Source organism: Oryctolagus cuniculus, chromosome 9, assembly GCF_964237555.1.
Source record: "Oryctolagus cuniculus chromosome 9, mOryCun1.1, whole genome shotgun sequence".
Lineage (NCBI taxonomy): Eukaryota > Metazoa > Chordata > Mammalia > Lagomorpha > Leporidae > Oryctolagus > Oryctolagus cuniculus.
The window spans coordinates 14,137,761-14,161,103 of NC_091440.1; the positions used below are offsets into that span (position 1 = coordinate 14,137,761).

Consider the following 23,343-nt stretch of genomic DNA (forward strand, 5'->3'; position numbering starts at 1 on the left):
CTGCAGGGGCGCCAGCTGGCCTTCCATGCCGTTGGCCAGCTTCCCCTCTTTGGGGGCAGCCGTTCTGGCCTGCCCACCCTTATCGTGGACATCAAAGCTACCCACGGCCTCTGGCATCGCCGCTAGCTGGCTAAGGATGAGCGGATCTGTCTCTGATTTATTGTACCGACTGGGAAGGGTCCGTAGGTAGGGCCTTTGCAAGATGGGGGAAGAGCCTTCGTAACAAGGAGCCTGGCCTGGGAGAGTGTCTTCTCCCACCACTTCTCTTTGGTCATGTCCGTTTTCCGAAACATAGCCTTGGGACCCGGTCCTGTCCCAGCTCATGTTTGGACTTGAACTACTGCTGCTGGGAGACAAGGGGGCAGCCAGGGGGCTGTGAGCGCCTGAGCTCCTGAACATTTCATCTATCAGGGAGCTATGCCTCGGGAGCCCAGCGCTCCCGCTCATGTCAAAGGTTATGTCTGCGGAGTCGTCGTCAAGGAATTCTCCAGAAGGGGGCCTGGAAGACAGGGCAGAGTGAGCGGAAGCCCTGCGCCTAGCCTCGCCCTGCCTCTCATCCCTGGAGAGCAGATAGACCCCGCTGGTCACATCACCCTCATAATTGTCATTTGTTTGGGACCGTGAGCGGGACACTTGCTCCCGGAGCAAGTCGTACTCGCTATCTACGTCACTGCAGTCAATGAAAGGAATGGAAGTACTGCTGCCGCGCGCAGCCCGGAATGCTGGACCTGTGCAAGGCTGCGGGGGCTGGGCTTTACTCTGCTGGGTGCTATCCTTAAGGACCTCCTCCTCTTCCTCCGGCGGCGCCGGGCTGGCTCCGTCCGCCTGCCTGTTACCCGCAGGGCTCCTCTGCAGAGCGGGGCTCGCCTGCGGCCCCGGCTGTGGCCGTGGATCCTCCGTGGGGGCGGGGGCGGCGGCGGAGGGGGCGGCGACCTTCAGTTCCTTCCCTTGCTGGCGGCTCTGGCCCCGGGGGGAGTCGGCGCCTTCTCCGAAGGTCAGGCTGGCACTCTGCGGAGACTAGGGGTGGGGTGGGCAAGGGATGGAGAGAAAGGGGCATTACACCAGGGCTGAGGAGGACAGAGGCGGCAGCATCTAGTCTCGCGGTGGGTCCTGACGCTTGTAGTAGCTGAGCCAGCTGCTGGACCCCGGGTTAGAACCACAGGTAGGCACTCATCAGAGGGCTTCTGTCATGTTCCAGAAGGTTCCTTCGGGGCTTATCGTCTCACACTGGGTTTCTATGGAACAAGACGGCCCTTCCAGCCCACAGCGGGACTCCCAAGGAAGGGCTCGCAGGGACACAAGGAATACCCATCGTGGACTCCAGGAGACCCCTTGGCATGACCTTAGAAAAACGACAACCACCTCTGTTTGCGCCTCTTCAGAAGGCAGAGGCAAGAGTGACAACAGCCCGGCTCCTGTTCGGCTGCCCTGGAGCACAGCCGTGGGACTCCTGCCAGCAGCTGAGACCCGGGGCCTAGGCAGGAGCTGACGAAAGGGTCCCCACCTCTTCATCCAAGCCAGCTCTGCTGGCTCGCGGCGGTGGGCCGGCCCCCAGCGCGGAGTTCTGGCCACCAGGGCCACCGCCGCTGTGGCTCAGCACACAGACGCTCTGGGGTAAACAGGCTGTACCACGGGGCCTGCTGCCCCCAGGCTGGAGGCCCAAGGCTTCGAGTCTCTGGCTGGTGTCAGGGCACACACCCAGGCAGACTCTCACCTGTAAGAAACCCCAGGACAAACCACGTAGAATGGGCAAGTGCTCGGAGGAGGAAGTGTGGAACGTAACGGGGTTCTAGGGCACACTCGGGACGCACCTGCTTTGGCACCTCTGAGTCAGTTTCTGAAGGCTGCGTGGCGAGGCTCCTGATGGAATGAATCTTGCTGTGCTTTCTGGAAGAAATCACACACGACAGCATGAGACTAGGGGAGGGGTTGGTTTTTTTTTTTTTTTCCTTTTCTTTTAAATTTATTTATTTGAAAGGCAGAGTTATGAGGGGTGCAGAGGGAGGGATCTTCCATCTGCTGGCTCACTCCCCAAATGGCTGCAACAGCTGGCCTGGGCCATGCCAAAGCCAGGCACCTGGAACTCCATCCGGGTCTTCCATGTGGGTGGAGGGGCCCGGCCGCTGTAGCTTTCCCAGGTGCGCTGGCAGGGAGCTAGATTGGAAGGGGAGCAGCTGGGACTCAAACAGGGCCCACTCATATGGGATGATGGCGCTGCAGGCAGTGGTCTGAGCAGCTGCGCCACAGCGCTGGCGCCCAGCTGAGTTTTTGTGAGTGTGTTTTTAAGTGAAACCAAAGCTCCCTAGTCTGAAGCGCCAGGTCCTTCCTCCTTGCAGAAAACATCCAGAGCGGCTTTCATGAGTATGAGCGGGAAGCAGACTCGGTCACCCGTGCGTGGTCCCCATGGTACTGAAATCTTGAGGAAGTTCTCAGCACTTGCCGTGGGGTTGCTGATGGAGGACCAGCAATGGCACAGGGCTTGCTAGCGACGGGGAAAGTCAGGGCGGGGGGGGGGGGGAGGGAGGAGGCTGCCCGGGCGCGAGCCATGGCCTAACGATATAACATTGATCGGTGTATTCTGGGTAATTATTTTCTGGATCAGTTCCGTAATGGAGGCAACTACCACCACTGGATCACTCTTTCAATGTGCTTGCTACGGCTCCAGGACTGTCCGGCTCTGAGAGTGCACACAGATGCTGCAGGGGAAGGAAGGGGCTCAACCTTGCCTCTTCCCTTCTTCAGCCCACCTTACTCTCGTCTCCAACGAACGGGTGTCGGAGACAGCCACAGAGTGCAGAGAGGAGAAATCCCAGCGTACGGGATTTCCTCGCAACACTCCAATCAACACGGAAAACCCTGGAGCATCCACACTGGCAACCAGACGGGAGACACGAGGTCGCTGTTTTTTATTTGGGCCTCAAAATATTTTATTTTTAAAGACTTATTCAGAGTTACAGAGAGAGGGAGAGGGAACACAAGAACAAGGTCTTCCATCTGCTGGTTCCCTCCCCAAATGGCCACAACAGCCATTCAGGGCTGGGCCAGCCTGAAGCCAGGAGCCTGGAACTCCATCTGGGTCTCCCACGTAGGTGCGGGTGCCCAAGTGCTGGGCCCTCTTCCACTGCTTCCCCAGGCACATTAGCAGGGAGCTGGATTGGAAATGGAGCAGCTGGGGCTCGAAACAGCAGCTGTATGGGATGCCAGTGTTGCAGGAGGCAGCTTAACCCACTGTGCCACAATGCTGGCCCAGGTTCTCAAAACATTAATTGTGAATTATCCAAGAAAATTATGAGGTTTATTGTTTCAGAGGTGCATGCATGTCAAAACAAACAAACAAACAAACAAAAAAAAAAAAAAAAAAAAAAAAGAAGGGAGGGAGGGAGGGAAAGGAAAGAAATCCTGCCCAAGATTACATTTCTGGACACGGGGCTTGGAAGCCCCCAACTCGCACCAGGGGACTTACACACCAGTGGCCCATTTGTCTCAGCACAAGCAAAACAAAACCCTGAAACATCCTACGAGTCTCTCCTGAGGGAATGAGATCAAAAACAGTGTAAACTCTTTCTAGAACCACAGCAAGGCACTTACAGCTCATCTCAGGAGCAGGGGAGGGATGAAAAGCAAGGCGCAGATTCCTGCACAGGAAGACAATCCTCCTACCGGTGCGAAAGCTCACGCCCCGAGCGAGCCTCCTATCCGCTTTGGAGGCAGAAATACGGATAGGAGAAGGGGCATAAACCAGGCGGCTGCCCCTGCGGGGGGAGGAGGGGAGTGACTCCAGCTGTTGGTCCAGGAGGGTTGGGGCACATCTGGAACAAGAGCTGAGCAAGCAGTCCTCGGAGCAGACATGTCAAAGCAGTTCACAGCCCTTAATTCTTTTAAATTTTTTTGACAGGCAGAGTGGAGAGTGAGAGAGTGAGAGAGTGAGAGAAAGGTCTTCCTTTTTGCCATTGGTTCACCCTCCAGTGGCCGCCGCGGCCGGTGCTCTGCGGCTGGCGCACTGCGCCGATCCTATGGCAGGAGCCAGGTGCTTCTCCTGGTCTCCCATGGGGTGCAGGGCCCAAGTACTTGGGCCATCCTCTACTGCACTCCCTGGCCACAGCAGAGAGCTGGACTGGAAGAGGAGCAACGGAGCCCCGACCGGGACTAGAACCCGGTGTGCTGGTGCCGCAAGGTGGAGGATTAGCCTAGTGAGCCACGGCACCGGCCAACAGCCCTTAATTCTAAGTGCAGGCGGAGGCCCCTTTTCCGGAAATGCCTGGGACCAGAGGGCTTCAGACAGGGGATTTTTGTTTGTTTCTTTGATGTGGGAATCTACATGAGCTTTACCAGTTGAGTATCCCTAATCTAAAATGTTTGATGTGAGGATGTTTTGGATTTGGTTCGTCAGTTCGGCGTGCTCACCTCAGCTGTCTTCTCTGTACTTTATCATAATCTGTAAATGCGTGAAAGCGAAGTGGAAAAAAAAAAGTTATAAAAAACCCAAGCCGGCGCCGCGGCTCACTAGGCTAATCCTCTGCCTAGCGGCGCCGGCACACTGGGTTCTAGTCCCGGTCGGGGCGCCGGATTCTGTCCCGGTTGCCCCTCTTCCAGGCCAGCCCTCTGCTGTGGCCAGGGAGTGCAGTGGAGGATGGCCCAAGTGCTTGGGCCCTGCACCCCATGGGAGACCAGGAAAAGCACCTGGCTCCTGGCTCCTGCCATCGGATCAGCGCGGTGCGCCGGCCGCAACGCGCCGGCCGCGGCGGCCATTGGAGGGTGAACCAACGGCAAAGGAAGACCTTTCTCTCTGTCTCTCTCTCTCACTGTCCACTCTGCCTGTCAAAAAAAAAAAAAAAAAAAAAAAAAAAAAAAAAAAAATTAAAAAACCCAAACGCACTAAATAGCGCTGTGGTTCATCATGTTACTTCTTATGCCCTCGTCCCACTTGAGTTCCCTGCAGGCGGCACAGCTGTGCCAAGGCGCACGAGGCTCTGACGCCACCCAGCCAGGGCACGCACAGCTGAGACCCCTGGGCTGCCTCCTTCGCCTCGTAGAGATTCGGGGTCTCCACCTTCACCAAGGAAATCAAGGGACACTGAGCTCCCAGAGCTGATCTGGAGTTGACTCCATGGGCTAAGGTGTGCCAAGCCCTTGGGAAGGGCTAAGAGCCGCAAGCCTTTGCAAAAACAGCAATAATAGTAATAGTGATATATCCCGCTTCATCTCATCCACACTTTACTTAATTAAAAGTTTACAGAATTGGGCGGGTGTTATGGCACAGCAGGTTAAGCTGCCGCTCGGGACACCTGCATCCCGTGTCACAGTGCCCGGGATCCAGTGCCACCTCACTTCTTATCCAGCTTCCTGCTCCTGTTCGCCCTGGGAAGCAGCAGGTGATGGCCCAAGTTACCTGGGCTCCTGCCACCCACAGGACAGACTTGGATACAGTTCCTGGCTCCTGGCTTCGCCTGACCCAGTGGTGCCTACTGCAGGCATCTGGAAAGTGACCAGCAGACGGAAAAATCTCCCTCTTTGTCACTCTGCCTTTAGATAATTCTAACATAAACCTGCTGAGGTCGACAGTGAGATAGGAATTCATGGCTCTGGTGACCCAGGGCCTTCGTGGAGAAACAGCTGGCGGCAAGATGCTGTTACCTGACAAGCATGCGTGTTCTCAAACAGGAGCTCGTCTCGAAGCTGCCCTTACCTCTCAAACTGGACTTTCTTGTGGCCTCCTTCTTTGACATAGTCGAGCACCTGCTTCTGGGTCCGGCCGCTAGAACAAACACCAGGAAAGACAAGGGGAAAAGACAGAGAGGCAACCTCATTTAAACACAGAACCCGAGCGTGCGACCCTCACCCCCTTCTGTGGCAGCTGGGAATAAAGGCTAAGACAGCCGGGGGTTCCTGTCCATTCGGTCTCCTGACATTTTCCCTGTAAGTGCAGTCTTTGACAAATTCATGGAAAATGCATATTATGAAAAAACTGCATGGATTTCAAAAATTTTTGGACCAAAATGATCTTTCAGTTTTGTTTTTCCATGCAGGTGTTGAAGTACTCTTGTAAATACAGAAAAAAAGCAGTTAGTAACTGAACCCACTTAATACTTGCGGGTTTAGTTATCAATCAGCCATTCCACGAGTCTGCCCATTCCTGAAGGCATGTACGGTGATTTGGTTCACCGTTAGCCCCTCACCAGCTGGGATGGTATTGGACACACAGTAGACAGTCGAATATTTGTCGAAGAAATGAATGGAAAAGTGGACCAGCGATGGGCACCACTACGTATCATTCTGTGAAGCGAAACCAAGTGATGATCAGATGCTTCCATGGGGAAAGGCAGAGCTTTCTGAATTAGACAGGTGTGCTAGGGGCTGCTGTGGCCGGCGGAACTGCCCAGTTGCTCTCAAACATTCAACAGCGTCCAACAGGTGACACCAGCAGGCCGCTGGGACCCCAAGGAATGCCAAATCAGCCACGGCTCCTGGAGACCACAAGCACTCACCTCACGCACTTGCTGGGCAGCACTGCAGCCGTGACGGGCAGCAGGGCGAGCAGCAGCTTGGGAACAAGACCCACAGGGCCAACACCCAGGCGGGAAGCGCCCGTCTCACCTGAACCGAAACGACGACCCGCGGCTGAACAGCACAGCCTTTGGCTTTGGTTTGGGCTCCTCAAAGAGTCTGAAGAAGGCGTGGTGTTCCACGCAGATCTTCCAGAAGGACTTGCAGAAATCCCGACTGGCCATCAGGAATTCCAAGGTGTCCTGGTAGGAGCTCTGCAAGGATGAGACACAGCTCGGGGCTGGCCCGTTGCTCACAGACCTCTGTGAGAATGTCAGAGGGGCACGGAAGATGCTTCTCCAACGCGACCTCAACTGCGCGTTCTATTATAACGAGACATTAAACTCCAAGACCTAGCGAAATACACTCGTTCCTAAGGACAAGATGTCGACCCCCGTCAGTATTTTCCTTCCCGGCAACACTCCTTTGAGGCTCTAACAGAACACGGCAGGACAGAGCTGGCGGAAGTGACACGGTTTCTTTGACAGAATTCATAAGCAAGGGTTTTTCCTGGGCTTGCACTTCCCATCGGAGGCAAATTCCCAGAGTTAACACTCATTGTGGGCCTCCGTAAGTCACTGGACACAGTTCACCTGTCTGCTTCCTTCCCTGCGGGGTTCCCTTTCGTCTTAAGTCGTCTCCTGATGAAAGAGCCCAGGGCCCAGGTGGCCAGGAGGCCCCTCCAGCTCCCTCGACAGGAAATGAAACTGCTTTCCTGGCGCTGAGCAGGCCTTGGACGCTGGAAAGGGGATATGGCGATTTTCTGCTCCCACACTCAGCACTCCCAGTTTTAGTGGCCAGATTAGACAAACAAGTCTACCGCAGCCCTGTGTGTTCCCAGCAGCTCTATTTTGGGGAAACTCACGATCCTGGGCAGCCCCAACTTCGCAAACAAAGTTGTGCTGTAATTCTTCATTTGTAAGTTAGGTTTTTTGGAACTCAAAATCTATCTTCTAGAAATCACTATCATGGGTGTCTCCTTCCCAGTCCCCCTGGGACTACCACCTGCCAACTTTTATTTCCCTGCGGAAGAGGGCTGAGTACTGGCTGGGGCAGGCACGGGGGAACACAGCTGCCATGCACCTCCTAATGGCCACTGCCGGCAGGTGCACAGGCTGCTGCCCCGCCCCTCCCCCTGGTGAGGACAGCACTGATGCTCTTAGGGGTTCTGCAGCAAGTGGAGACCCTGGTTGGCCAGCCACAGGGAGGAGCTCCCTAGGAGCTGTGGGGTGCAGACGCTGGCACGTCAGGTGGACAGGTGCACGCTTGGAATATGACAGGAAGCTGAGTGGGGTCACCAGTTTGGGCCAAGGGTCAGACACACCAGCAACAGCACAGCTCGGGTGATCTGCTGGGGGCCGGGGCTGCCTACAGGGCAATGACCCTCTCCCCAGGCACACAGCTGCGCGTGCTCTTCACCCTCTCAGTGTCTACCACGCATGACAGCTGCGGTGTCACTGAGCCCTTGGATACAGCTGTCCCTGTAGACACTCCTGGGTGCCTTTTCACAACAGCACCGGGCTGGGAGCTGGCCAGTTTCAGGTGGGCCTCCTGAGCGCAGACGTCACCCGCTAGCAGGGCACACTCCTCCCATGATCCAGCGGGCACCCCTCCCCCAGTCACTTACATTGGCATCGGGGCGGAGCTTGATGAGAAAGCGCTTCCTCTTGAAGCTCAGCTTGCGCACCTTGGCCCAGTTGAAGGCATTGATCTTTGTGAAGCCCTAAGGACAGAGGCAGCAGCCAGTGAGCCAGGAGATGCCGGGTCGGCAGCCTGGGCTTGGCTGGCTTTGCTGGTGCGAGCGCAAGGCAGGACTGCCGGGGCAGTCCCCACCTTGTGGCTACTGGACGATGCCCGTTCCTGGATCACTATTTCTCACTACTTGTACGACCTGGCACTCATTACATGATCTGGCACTCGAACTAAGCCTGTCTGTCTGGATGGCACAGCCGGCCAAGGCAACAGTGAAAAGAAAGATAAAAAATTAGCAGCCATCTCTTAGGAATGCCAGATTCTGGCCTCGTCCATATTTTCTCAAACCTCATATAAAACCCAGCAAGGCAGACGAGGAGGAGGGGGAGGAGGGGGAGGAGGGGGAGGGGGAGGAGGAGGAGGAGGAGGGGGAGGAGGGGGAGGAGGGGGAGGAGGGGGAGGAGGGGGAGAATAACAATAACAGCAACAACAACTTTATTTCAGACTTGGGAACTGCAACACACTTCTATTTTAACTGGCCCCAAATCACTGTGAATGTGGCAGGAAGAGACCCCAAGCACATGCCCATCTAGCCAGTAGCTGCTCTTACTCCACAGTGGTCCACACTGGGCTGGCTCCTGTGTCCACCAAGTTTACAGCACCACCAGGACTAGGCTGGCAGGCCATGACTGTCCTACGTCTTCAAGGTCAGCACACGCAGTCTCTGGGCAGGACTCACGTATCCCCAGTGTCTTTGGGGACCAAGTAGGACTTGGTCTCCATCAAGTCCACAGTGGGGAGCTGCCAGATACCTAGTGCAGCCTGTTGTGAATCAACTGAAATTAGGGTCCCTCTTGAGCCCCTGCAACTCCAGGCCCAGTGATTCCACATCGGAAGAATGAGGGAATTAGGCACAGGGAAGATGACCAATTCCAAGATACACGCTTCACACAGGATTAAGTTACCTGGCAACCCAAGATGTTTAGATCGCATCCAACACAACCAGAGCCTGTTAATTCCATTGTGAGACACGCCTTTTCTCTCTGTGTGACTTTTTCAAAATGTTTAAGGGTTGGGATTTTGAATTTTGCAGGCATTGCTTCTCTGGCCATTTTTCTCATCAGGTACTCACTGGTCATCAGGGCAGGAAGGGGTGGTGGCAGTCACACGCTCCATGCATCACTTATTCCCTACTTCCCAACGTGAAACCCACCATGCTCCCTTCAGGGTGTGGCTCTGCGACCACGTGTCCAACACGGGGCTCGCACAAGCCGGGACTCCAGGGGAAACAGATGGGGAGTCTATGCAAAGCCGGTGAGCTCACACAGGGCTTTGGGTCAGGCGCAGGGTCCAGCTCCCCACAGTGGGACGCCGGCCCCTGATCCACGAGAAAGCCAGATGCTTTGCTTACAGGAGCTGAAGGTGGGACTGAGGCACCCACCAGAAGTGCAGTGCAGGTTACCCACACTTCCCACGCAGGCGAGGAGTCTGCCACGAGGGCTTGGAAAATGGATATTCTGAAAAACTGATGCAGAGGTTTCCAGACATTTTTTTCTGCACCAAACGAATTTACCTTTTAACTCCATTTTCCTAAGAACTTTTTGAACAACCCTTAGAGGTTCACTATTCTGATTCTGCTGACAGCTTCACAGGACCTACACAGTCAGGGCTTACCAACCCGCACACCTGAAGTACGTATCCTTTACTGTGCGTCAGTAATACTTGCCCGGGGCCAGCATGGTGGTGCAGCGGGTTAAGCCACCATTTGTGACGCCGGCAGCTTGAGCCCTGGTTGCTCCATTTTTCCAGGTCCCATCCATGCTAATGCACCTGGAAAAGCAGTGGAAGATGGCCCAAGTGCTTGGGCTCCTGCTGCCCACACGGGAGACCTGGAGGGAGTTCCTGGCTTTGGCCTGGTCCAACCTTGGCCAGTGTGGCCATTTGGTCAATGAAACAGAGGACGGAGGATATCTCTGTCTTTCTGTCACTCTGCTCTTCAATTAAATAAATAAATCTTTAAAAAGAAAAGAAAAAGAATCATTGATTAAGAGAATGGTCCCACAGCAGGGTGAGCAAGAGAACACACACGCTGGAGTACAAGTGCGTCCTTCAGCGAAGCACAGCAAGGATCCAAGCGTGGTTTGTTCCGTTGAAGAATCACTAAAGGCAAGGACATCACTCCCGTGAGTTTATAGAACTGCTTGATATTGAAAGTACACACAGTGCGCTTGCCTTTTTAAGTTAGGGATAACTGAAGTCCCAAATAAGCTGGTTCAACCAAAATCAGATTACAAATTAAAAAAAAAAAAAAAAAAAGAAGAAAGAAAAAACTGCATTGCTGTAAAATTTCGTCCACAAGGGTGAAAAGGTGTTTCTCTGGGATATGAAATCTTGCTTCCACTGTTTCCTAAGCATAGGTCCACTGAGCGATACAGGTTTCTGTGACCCTAGCAAAGCCAATGAACCAAAAATTTCTAACATGGATTCCCCAAGTAGGGCAAAGGTAGATGAGACAGAATCTGGAAGCTGAAAGCCTCAAAAACAAAAAAACCCAAGCTGAGGTCAGCTTTTCCTTGTGCAGCCAATGGTCACCAGCAGAGGTGCTACCCGGGCCCACCCGATGTGAACCGGAGGTGAAGGGCCAACCCCTCCCATCAGCACGGCACCAGCTGGGCTCCCAACACTCTCACCTGAAACACCAGAATGCCCGTGTTGGCCACGGCCAAGTTGATCTTGGTGCCTTCCCTGTCCTTGGCTGGGTGCAAGCGGATTCCATACATCTCTAGCCGCCGGGCAATCTCCAGGAGTTGGAAATCTGATTCTGCTGGGGTTTGTCCACTGATAAAACGAAAGTGACAGAGAAAGGCGAGGAGGTGAGCATTCTCTGTGTCTATTAATTTGAGATTAAACAGTTTCTCTTGGGAGATAAAAAGGCACTTCATCACAGACAGCGGGGCCATCCGACCAAATGACACCCAACCTCCTGTGCATTGTAACCCCAAATCCAGCAGCTAGGACAAAAGCTCTATTGCTCATGTAACACAGAACAGTGAAAGTCCAGCTTGCACTGCGCCAGCTGTTTGGAAACTCAGTGTCCTTGAAGGTCACACAGAAGCAAAACACCACTGCGTTAAAACTGATTTTTAGTCACTTACAATAGTCGAGCGTTGCAAAGCAAAGTTCAAGGCAATCTCATTCCTGTTGTCACCAGGCTCAATGCCTGCTTTAAGGCAACACTGAAAAGCACAGAGAATCCTCTAAAAATGCTTTGTTGGTCAAAAATAACAAACCAAAGATGGAGATGTCACAAAGGTTCTAGAGTTTCGCAACAGCCTCTGTGCCTGACGTCTCCTGGGCCTCTCTCGATTTCCTGTTGCGACAGTGACCTGACGGCCCCTTGGTGTCACACTCAGTCTTCTATACCCAAGCATGGGATGCCCTACGATTCCAGGCCTTCTCTGGTCTCACAGGGAGGCAAGCCAGGGCCTCGAGCCCCACTCCTGAGTGGGTGCCCTGCATTTCTGAGGCTCCGGGAGGGACACAGTGCCCTGTGAGCATCTGTATTTTCTTCCCTTTTGCATGTACCTGTGCGTGTTGGGAAGCAGAGAGAAGCAGCTCCAAGGAAATACAAAGCCATGCGTGAAACTTACATGTGGTTATGGTGAAATTCCACAATTTTATCTTCTAGCGCGTCTTGCTGAGGTATGTACTTATTTTTTGCTAAATGCTCTCTGTCCAATGCTTCATCAAAATCCCCAATCTCGGCTAAAAAGAAAGAGAGAAACAGGCCACAGAGGATTAGTGTGTCATACTGTGTTTATTTCACAGCTAGTAAACCGGAAGCCGGAAGCCAGTGGACAACAGAGCCCAGCTGGAGGTTCTAGAACATCCTAGGGGCTGGATGTCTTCTCACTGTCCTGAAGGCGGCGTAGGAAGACCTTCCCACCCCTCCCATCTCTCAGCGTTGGAAAGGAACCTGAGACCCGTCTGTCTTCAGCCACCCACATTCCCACTTCCCATTTCTTCCCCATCATTCCTTTCTCAGCAGTGAGCTCCGTAGACTCGGATGACCTCACCCCCTGGCCTATAAACAGGCCCTGGGATTCCAGAACTCTACAACCAAATTCTGAATCGCACATACAACAATTGCTAGTGCAAACCCAAATGCTTTATCATGAAGACAGAGGACTGCAGACAGGTATAAAGGCAGATAGTTTAGTGCTTTTAGAAAATAATTCAAGAGTTTCTTAACCTCCTTGGAGTCCTGTTGTCAGAAATAATGGGCCACACTGTCTTATAAATTTATCTACAATAAATGTTTTTTTTCACGTGATCACAGCAAAGTCAAATGGTGATTATAATGTGAAAATTTAAAGTGCAGGTTTTTTTTTTTTTTTTTTTTTTTTTTTTTTTTTTTTAAGATTTATTTATTTTGGAAGAGTTGAAGGGGGAGGGGGAGGGGAGATCTTCCACACACTGTTCACTAGCCAGATGGCTTCAACAGCCAGACTGGGTCAGGCTGAAGCCTGGAGCCAAGAGCTTCCTCTGGGTCTCCCATGTGGGTGGTAAGGGCCAGAACACTTAGGCCGTCTTTTACTGCTTTTCCCAGGCCACTAGCAGGGAGCTGGATCAGAAGTAGAGCAGCTGGGACTCAAATTGGCACCCATATGGGATGCTGGCACTGCAGGTGGTGGCTTTACATGTTATGCCACAATGCAGCCCCACAAAGGGCAGAGATTTAAAATTGTAATTGTACCTTAGCGTAACAGCCCTGGCTCAATCTCAGTTTAGGCCAACTGGAAGACATCGGAGCAGGACACCTTTTCCTGGTCATCCATGCTGTTTAACAAGCGCAGTTAAGAGTAGCCTGATGGCCACAGCCAGCTGTTTTGAAGAACGGCAAGCGAATGGTTGCTATGAAACCTGCCTTTCACTCTGCCACAGTAAGCAGTCGGTCAGCCTTTGGGCAGCACCTCAGTAATCAAGCACGATAGGGCCGACAGTCCCCTAAATCACCCCCCGGGGGACAGGTGTTTTGTGTAACACCATCCGGTGCACCTGGCAACCACTGGGCAGCTGAGAGACTCACTCACTAGCTTCCTCTTGCTCTGACACACCAGTAACACTATTTTCTAAATGCCTTTTCTAGACTACGCTCACCTCCCCCTGCCACCATCCCATCACAGAACACGGCAGCGTGGGGCTGTCCCTGGCCACGCTGACATCACTACTGGTTGTCTAGACATCGGCGTCCTCACTTTTCTGTAATTCCATTCATCTTGTCTCAAGAAGGTAGGGTTGCTTCTCTTTACTTGAGAAAGTTATCACGTACAAGGTCACTGGGAACAATGAATTAGGGAGATTAAACCATGGTTCCCAGGGAAAATATAGGTTTAGGTTCCTGTTAAATTCTTGGAATATTTTGGTCAACTGACCTGTTTCATGAGTTTTTCTGTTGAAAGGCATTGATTTAGTGTACACTGCTCATTCATTCACATTGAACGCATGGCTAACAAGCAGCACTCACGCTTGAAGAAGCTGATTAAACACGTATTTACGCCATAGGGCACCCAGCACTACGCTGAGGGACTGTACACAGTACTTCTGCCCTGTGCTCGGGGGGCGTTTCAACAGTGAAATCACCAACAATAAGCACAAAAGATTGAAACGTGTGGCAGTAAATAGACCATGAAAAGGACACTTGTTAGCAGTTTGAGAGCGGAAATAAGAAGGCAGAGCACGCTAACTGACATCAACTGGGGCTGTGCATAGTGCGACTTGAATGTTTTGCCATCTGGGCATGTGCACAGATAGCATTTTGGGCGCAGCCATATTATCAAATCTGCAAATATAGTATACTTGACAGCTTTTCATCATGATCGCAGAATACCTGAGAAGTTACATATGACCTTTATTTTAGTCTGCTGTTTTGGAGGTTCACAGCCCAAGATCCAGGATCCCAATTGGTTTGAGTGTCTGGTAAGGCCCCAGGATGGCAATGACGGAGGGTGTTGTTGCGGGGGAGGCGGTGGGGAACAATCCCCTGGTGAGACAGGAAGCAGCACGCACAAGAGACTCAGGGTCCAACCTGGCTTCTGTAACCAGCCCTCTCCTGAGGATCACCTTCCTGGGGCACACGCCTGACGGCCTGGCTCCTAGCAGGCTTACCGCTAAACACCGTGCTGGTCCCATCAACACCCTCTCAGTGCTGTCAACGTAAGACATGCATGAGTTTGGCAGCCACGTCCCATTCGAAGCACAGGACACACAATCTGAGAATGAGGGATGACTGCAAATGGAGAAACCAACTAAATCCTCAATTTCCTGTGAGCTTTACATTTGGGCTTCTTGATGCCCCAGGGTCTTATAATACACTCCCTTCCATAACTCCACATTAAAGAGCTCAGCATGCCATTTTTCCTTTGGCATCAGGGTCAACACAGCTCATTCCTGTCTCTTCTGAGCCATGTGACTTTCCCCAGTCCTCAAAGGCAATAGCAACGGATGACCATAAAACCCATTTTTCCCCTTGTACTCTCCTTGGAAATCCAGAGGTAGGCTCCTCCTTGTGTTTTGAGAGTTTGAGAATCAACACATTTTCAAGATATGCCTTAATATCTTTTAATGTTTTATGTCAGATGTCGTATCAGCTCATGTATCCACTACCCTCCTTGGCAGTTGACTGGCAGCCAAAAATAGGAATGACCAAGAAAACCCCAAATCCTGTCGTGCCAATAAAAGAATGGACCATCTCCAGGGCTTGGACTCTGACAAACATGCACTGTGAAGAATAATCCTCACAGGGCACTCAGACACAACCTGCAGACACATGGCCCTGCTCATCTCCACGCGACTCCAGTGGTGGTTTTATTTGTAATTAAAAAATTAATTTTAAAAGCAGAGAAAGCTCTCACCTACTGGTTCACTCACTCCCCAAATGCTTCAATGGCCACAGAAGACCAGGCTGAAGGTCTCCCACATGGGTGGAAGTGACCCAAGGACTTGAGCCATCACCTGCTGCTTACCAAGGGGTGCACTAGCAGGAAGCCGGAAGCAGGAGTGGAGTCGGGACTCAAACCCAGGTGCTCCAATATGGAATGCTGGTGTCCTAAGCAGCAGCCTAACCAGCAGACCCACCCCCTGCCCCCAAGAGTGCCTGTGTAGAACCGGGGCTTTGCAAACAGCAGAAGATTATTAAAATATTATATATCTCCTGATTATATGTGAAATGCTATGAAAACAGCAGGAGCTGTACACCCATCTTTTGGAGAACTCATGAGTTTATTTTTTATTTACATATTGATTTATTTCTAAGGGGCAGAGAGAGCTACAGAGAGCGAGAATGCTTCCATTTGCTGGCTCACTCCCCAAATCCTGTAATGGCTAAGGTTGGCGATGGTGAGGTGGGGGCCGAACTGGGGGCCAGGAACTCCATCCTGGTCTCCCACGCAGGTCCCAGGAACCTGAAAACCTGAGCCATCACCACTGTCTCTAGGGTGTTCATCAGCAGGCAGCTGGAGTTAGGAGATAGAGCTAGGAGTCAAACTCAGGTACTTCGACGTGGGATGCAGCATCTAACTGGTAAGCTGGAACTCAAGACTCTGGGGGGACTTTGAGCCACTTGCTGGTGTCTGGGGAGAGGGAGGCATCTGACAGAGATAAGGTTTCCTGGATGTCACTTCCCAGGTAGGCGAGTGGGAGTCACTATCGTTAACAGAATTGGTTTTCAAATTATATTCCTTTTAAATTGGCAAAATAAAAACTGTACATATTTATTGTTTTTTTCTTTTTTTTAACTTTTATTTAATGAATATAAATTTCCATATTATTGTTAAAATACTACAACATGTTTTGAAATATGTACACATCCTGGGATGAGTAAATTGAGCTATTAACATATCCATTGCCTCATGTATCTTTTTTTCGTGGTGAGAACACATAAAATCTACTTTCTTGGTACAACAAGCCTGAAAAACAAAGAAACTTGGGGCTGGCACTGTGGCATAGCGAGTAAAGGAACTGCCTGTGATGCCCGCATCCCATATGGGTGCTGGTTCAAGTCCTGCCTGCTCCACTTCTGATCCAGCTCCCTGCTAATGCTCCTGGGGAAGTAGCCCAAGATGGCCCAAGTGCTTGGACCCCTGCACCCATGTGAGACCAGGAAGAAGTTCCTGGTTCCCGGCTTCGGATTGGCCCAGCTCTGGCCTTTGTGGCCTTTTGGGGAATGAACTAGTGGATGGAAGCTCTCTCTGTCTCCAACTCGAGGAAAACAGTGCGATACTATCTGGCATCGGGAGCCGCTGGTGAGACTGTCCTCTGCTGACACAGCGCCCAGGGTCACAGAAGGTTTGTGAAGCTACTACTCCATTCAGGACGCTTCCTTTAACAATCCTACATTGTGGGGCTGGTGTTGTGGTGTAGCAGGTTGAGCCGCTGCCTGCAATGCCAGTCTCCTATGTGGGAGTGCCAGTTCTAGTCCTAGCTGCCTCACTTCTTTTTCTTTTTCTTTTTTTTTTAACTTTTATGTAATGAATATAAATTTCCAAAGTACAGCTTATGGATTACATTGGCTTCCCCTCTCATAAAGTCCCTCCCACCTGCAACCCTCCCCTTTCCCACTCCATCTCCCCTTCCATTCACATCAAGATTCATTTTCGATTCTCTCTTTATATACAGAAGATCAGTTTAGCATACATTAAATAAATATTTCAACAGTTTGCACCCACACAGAAACATAAAGTGAAAAATACTGTTTGAGTACTAGTTATAGCATTAAATCTCAATGTACAGCACACTAAGGACAAAGATCCTACATGAGGAGTAAGTGCACAGTGACGCCTGTTGTTGACTTAACAAATTGACACTCTTGTTTATGGCATCAGTAATCACCCTAGGCTCTTGTCATGAGCTGCCAAGGCTATGGAAGCCCCCTGAGTTCACCGACTCTGATCATATATAGACAAGGCCATGGTCAAAGTGGAAGTTCTCTCCTCCCTTCAGAGAAAGGTACCTCCTTCTTTGATGACCCGTTCTTTCCACTGGGATCTCACTCGCGGAGATCTTTCATGTAGGTTTTTTTTTCCCCCCGCAGAGTGTCTTGGCTTTCCATGCCTGAAATAGTCTCATGGGCTTTTCAGCCGGATCCGCATGCCTTAAGGGCACTTCACTTCTTTTTTAAAGATTTATTTGAAAGGCAGAGTTACAGAGAGGCAGAGAGGAGGAGGAGGAGGGGGAAAAGGAGAGTGAGGGGGAGGGAGGGGAGAAGGAGAGGGGAGGGAGGGGAGAAGGAGAGGGGAAGGAGAGGGGAAGGAGAGGGGAAGGAGAGGGAAAGGAGAGGGGAGGGAGAGGGGAGGGAGAGGGGAGGGAGAGGGGAGGGGAGGGGAAGGGGCAGGAGAGGTCTTCCATCTTCTGATTCATTCCTCAAATGGCCAGGAGCTTATTCCAGGTCTCCCACGTGAATACAGGGACCCAAGGACTTGGGCCATGTTCCACTGCTTTCCCAGGCCATAGGAGGGAGCTGGATCAGAAGTGCAAACGGGCGCCCAGATGGGATGCTGGCACTGCAGGCGGAGACTTAACGTACTATGCCACAGCGCCGGCCCTTGCTACGGTTCTGATCCAGCTCCGCTGATGCACCAGGCAAGGCGGCAGATGACCGCCTAGGTACCTGGGTCCCTGACACCCCTGTGGAGACCCAGAAGGAGCTAGCGACTCCTGCTTCTGCCTGGCCGAGGCGCAGCACTGAAGCTACTGGGGAAGTGAATCAGTGGATGGACAATCTCTGTCTCTCCCTCTGTCACTCTGCCTTTCAAATAAATACATAAATCTTAAAAAACAAACAACTTTCTACATTGACCAGAAAGGGATGGCTGCAGTGAGATTAAAGAAAGAAATGTTTATTCAACATCTCATAAGCTAAATGGGTATTTATTATTGAATGCTATCATTCAATTTCCAAAGCCTTATGAAAAAGAGTCCGTTATGGATTCCAAAAGATACGAAGGAGGGAGGGTTGGCCAACTGCTAGGGTCATCAGTGAACTCACAGCAATGAGGTCTGCCTGCCCCAGTGCCTCCCCTGGCCTGCATGGTCCCCCACCTCACCACTTCAAAGAACACACACAAGAAAGGCAAAAGCAATGTAACTTCTGTGCCGAAGTTCCATCCATTTGTAAAATGAGGATACTGGTAGACCCTGACTTTGGCGTGGGGATGGGGGAGGGGGGGTGTTTTAAGAATTAAATGAGGTAACACATAGCTCTGGCATAATAAAGGAATACCCGTTTTCTTTATTTTTCTCATGTTATGCTTGCTAAAGCAGCTATTTGGCAAGCCTAGTAGACATTCAATATGCTCATATAAAAACTAAGATGATGAGCACTGTTAATAGTTACCTCATTGCTTCAGACTAAGGCCACGTGTGGACCGCTAGGAGTGACACTCTCTACAAACTTTGAGAAATCTTGTTTACTGGACAGTTACCAGAATAGATGGGGCTGGTTACATGGAGCTGCTCTGTGTATAATGGAAATTAAAGAGCTGATGTGATAGCACAATTTTTTTAGTAACAGTGCTTCTTTATACATGTGGACCTTGGTCTACAGGCCTACTTTCTGAAACAATGTATAGTTTTCATTTCCAGTAATTTCTGCCTTTATCAAGAGGAAAAACGTGCCCAAGTGGGTCATCGGTAAGCCCTGCAATGAACACAATCTAGTTTATTCTTTTTCTAGATTAAGACAAGTCAAAATACCGAGTTTTTAAACATCCTAGGGTTCAGTTTAGCTTCACGTGACTTGCTTCACTCAACTTTTGAGGCAAAGCACTCTAGAAAAGTGAACTCTGTGGTAGTGTTCTGTCTTAGGCTAATGTGCCACCTTCAGTGATGAATATCTAATCCACGAACAAGACGAAAAGGTTTCATCTACTTGCCCACTGTCCATCCAAGCTTCTCCTTTGAGAAAACTAAAAGATCAATTACGTACGAGTACTTAGAAAAAAAAAAGCAGACAAAACACACCAACTCGAGGAATTCACAGGTTAATGCTTGGAGACACGCATATGAGACTAAGTCAGGAATAACCTTTTCTCGTCCACACATGGGGTTCATGCTACCAGCAAAAACAGCCCAGACATTGTTACTGCTTTCCTGGAAAATGTGACCCCTCCATCAATGAGACCATTATGATACTCTCAACGTGTTGTGCAGAGGAAGTCCCCAGGACTTACACTGGACGATGTGTGAGATCAGGAGAGCGGCGCTGGTGTCGTTACACGTCAACCTGCCTTGAGCCAAGTCCTGCTTCACCTGCAGAGCAAACAGGTACCTGCGAAGATCAAGAGAGGTGGCGTCACACAAAGAGAACAAGGCGGCGGCATCAGGGCCCCTCTTGGCAACCTTTCCATGCTGTGAGGCACTCAACAAAGCTACATGAAGCCAAATAACAGGCAAGTCTGCAGAGTCTGGGAGGCACTCCTGCTGCCTTGCTCAGGGACAATATCTTCCTCCAAAAAAAAAGCAAAGACCCCATTGACACAAGCTGCCATCTCTGCACTTAATGAGTGTGGCATCTCATTTTATATGGAAAGAGCCATACAACTGTACAATTATAATCACCCTATATATTTTTGCAGGATCTAGAAAACATTGTGAATTTCTTCACAGGATCTGCCTAACATCCCTGAAAATGATTTTATGGCACACACAATAATAGCAGTTGATCATGGTTAGTGAGAACCTTGCCAATAGAATTGGAAAGATGAGCCCATCTTGTTGGTGTCGTGACGTTCCCTTAGCCACTTCCATAAGCCTTAGTTACCAGGAATGTAAAACTCAACTGAAGCTATTTTAAAATTCTTTTCTTGGGTCTGGCATTGTGGTGCAGTGGGTGGAGCTGTCTCTTGGGATGTCAGCATCCCAATATGAGTGCCAGTTCAAGTTCTGGCTGCTCCATTTCCTAACCAGCTCTCTGCTATGTCTTGGGAAAGCAGTAGAAGATGGCCCAAGTCCTTGGGCCCTTGCTACTCCTGTGGGAAGTCCAGATGGAGTTCTAGGTTCCTGGCTTTGACATGGCCTCGCCCAGCCACTGCAGCCATTTTGGGAGTAAACCAGTAGGTGGAAGATCTCTCCTGTTTGCTCTCTGTCTCTTCCTCTAACTCTGCCTTTCAAATAAATAAATCTTTTTTAAAAAATCTCTTCTTTACACTGTTAAGTCAACAATTCTGTTTAAAAGAGATAATTATGATATCAAAGAAATTGAATAAGGACTATATGATGTTAGAATGTACTAGACAATCCTAACATGAACACACAGCGGGGCACTGACTATGTTTGCCCACCTGCTAGAAGCAGTGTCTCCCCAGAGCAACCCTCAGCACAGTTACCCTATTGGGGGACCCACAAGCAGGTCCTTGGGGAGTGCAGCTTCCAGGGAACAGGGGATGAGGGCAGCCTGGGCCTCTAGTTATGCCAGGAGGAGGCGGCTTGCATCACAAGACGCGTCGTGAAGGGGCCACAACTCCAAGGTCGCTAAGAATGATCAAGTGAAGCAAAGCGCATTGAGTGAATGAAAATTCATGAGCTCACAAGGATCCTTAACCAAAGGGAACGCGGCAGAGTGGAATGTGTCGCCGTTGGAGACGAGCTATTAAAGGGACTCTGTGCCCAACAACTGGCAATCGAAGAACAGAGCACGCACCCTGCGGCTGGCGCGGGAAGGACACCAGGACAGACAGACAGACAGCCCAAGCGGGGGAGGCCAGGTGTCACTTTGCACGAGAGGTCAATGTCAAACAGAGGAGGCGTGAATCAGAAAATCCTTGCTCCACAGCCGCTACAGAATCACCGATTCTGGCGAGGAGTGCCAATTGGTGTAAAAGCCATTTGGGAAGTTGGGCATTGGCACTGGGCCAAAGTTACACAACTTTACTCCTCATGGAAAGACCGGAGTGTCGCCCCCATAAGCCAACGAACAGTCTTACCAAGATCCACGCCGGGGGAAGCACACAGGATCCCTGGGGGACCCCAGCACCCTGCTCCACTGTACCCACGCCAAGCCTTTAGGATGAGTTTCCAGGGCTTAGGACATACAAAGGACGGGGACCCTGGCAGAACAGAACCTCACAGAGGTGACCAGACCACCTCAGCGGGTAGAATACTTCGTAAGATGGATCTTCAACAAGGACGACAACGAGGGACCAGGCTGGATAACAAGAGGCCACGGGAACATAAATACCAGACGTGAACTCTAGGCCCAGAAGGCACCTGACTTGCCAACAGGCAGGGATCAGTAACAGCAAACGGAGGTTAGAGTGTAGCCAGTGAGTCGGATGGGATGCGAGTGCGCATGTGCACAGGCGGAGACGCCAGAAGGGGCAGCATCACAGCAAGTTCATGGGCAACAGGGACACAGCACTTCTGCTTTTGTACTGTTATTCATGCGGCTATTCCCACTCCATGGTGTAGAAAGATTCGGCCTTTATAAGGATAAAGGGTTATTTTTCAAAAAGGCCTTTAACAAGTGTTCCTGTTCTGGTCATGCTTTTTTCTATGTTATTATCCCATTTAATCTTTTTAAGATTTATTTATTTGAAAGTCAGAGTTACACACACACACACACACACACACACACACAGGTCTTCCATCTGCTGGTTCACTCCCCAGTTGGCTGCAATGGCCAGAGCTGTATTGATCTGAAGCCAGGAGCCAGGAGCTTCTTCTCAGTCTCCCATACAGGTGCACGGGCCCAGGGGCTTGGGCCATCTTCTTCCGCTTTCCCAGGCCACAGCAGAGAGCTGGATAGGAAGTGGAGCAGCTGGCTCTTGAACTGTTGCCTATATGGGATGCCGGCACTGCAGGTGGCGGCTTTACCTGCTAAGCCACAGTGCCGCGCCTCCCCCCGCCCCCCATTTAATCTTTATAGAAATGTCTGTGCTTACCACAGACTGGAACGATCAGAACAAAAATATTCAATAAATGTCAGCACCAATTTTCAATTAAAGAATAATGCAACCCTTTAATGTTGTTTAGGAGGGTCCATTATGAAGAACTAAGAAACCACAGCGACAAATGTGTAACCAGCAAAAAGACAAAAGCAGCAACACCAACAATGAAAAACCCAAATCCTGCAGATCCATCGGTTGACAACAGCTGACCTTTATCCAGCTCCCCTAATGTTTATTCCTGTCCTGCCCTTGCTCTGTCTCTCCTTCCCTGCCCTGGACAGTTGAAAGGAAGAAAAGCAATGAACATAGTCTGAACGTCAACATACAGGCTCATATGGGAAGCAGTAGTATCAAAGACCTTTCTGAATTAGCTCTACACTTCGTAGAGCTACAAGTTTTCACTCTAATCTATGTGGCTAATTTTTCAAATAAATGGGAGGGCCATACATTAAAGGCAGTCCATGTTGATGGTAGCCTTTGGGACAATGGTTAAGATGCCTGCATTCCATGTCCAAGTGTCTGGGTTTGAGTCCCATCTCTGTTTCTGATTCCTGGGAGGCAGCAGCTGATGGCTCAAGGGGTTGGGTCACTGCCATCCACATGGGAGACCTCGGTTGCCATCCAGCCTCCTGGCTTTGGCCGAGCTCAGCCTTGGCAGTTGTGGGCGTTTGAGTTGTGAATTTGCACAAAGATGACCCCTCTCTATCTGTCTGTATCTCTGCCTTTTAAATAAAAAAGTAAAGTAAAACCACTGGAGAACATCGGGTTCTGCATATTTCACCATTTACCAGTTCACACACAGGGTTCTGCATTCACAGTGAAGTATCTGGAGACAAAGTCACGGTCAGCAGCCAGCAGGCCCCAGGGCCCTCTGTTGATGACCTCATGTGGACCACAAGACGGCCTGAGGCTCTGAAAGCTCACCCATTTATCGGGAGAGCACAGCCTTTTTGCAAACCGCAAGGACACTGTGCGGACTCTCCCTGTTCTGGGGCCCTGGTAATGTGAGAAATCCCTTCCTGGGTATGGATGCTATCGGCTTTTCTTAATGACGCCATCTGTAAGTTGAGCACGCTGGCTGCAATGCTGACTTGGGAGACAGCAACCCTTGTAGTGCTATAAACGGAAACAACTCCAAGTAAATCCATAGACACTTTCACTCAGC

General features: G+C 50.8%; 1 protein-coding gene across 2 annotated transcripts in view; it reads right to left on the reverse strand.

The window, feature by feature from the left end:
• FARP1 (FERM, ARH/RhoGEF and pleckstrin domain protein 1) overlaps window positions 1-23,343 on the reverse strand; it is a 285,577-nt gene that overhangs the window by 45,155 nt on the left and 217,079 nt on the right. For both annotated transcript variants that reach the window (XM_051850519.2, XM_051850517.2), the window contains exons 6-13: window positions 19,464-19,561; window positions 11,886-12,000; window positions 10,926-11,073; window positions 8,171-8,266; window positions 6,595-6,758; window positions 5,687-5,755; window positions 1,812-1,887; window positions 729-1,017 (exon numbers count right to left, since the gene is read on the reverse strand). In XM_051850519.2, coding sequence (XP_051706479.2) covers window positions 729-1,017; window positions 1,812-1,887; window positions 5,687-5,755; window positions 6,595-6,758; window positions 8,171-8,266; window positions 10,926-11,073; window positions 11,886-12,000; window positions 19,464-19,561 — 1,055 coding nt within the window. The remainder of the gene's footprint in view (window positions 1-728; window positions 1,018-1,811; window positions 1,888-5,686; window positions 5,756-6,594; window positions 6,759-8,170; window positions 8,267-10,925; window positions 11,074-11,885; window positions 12,001-19,463; window positions 19,562-23,343) is intronic.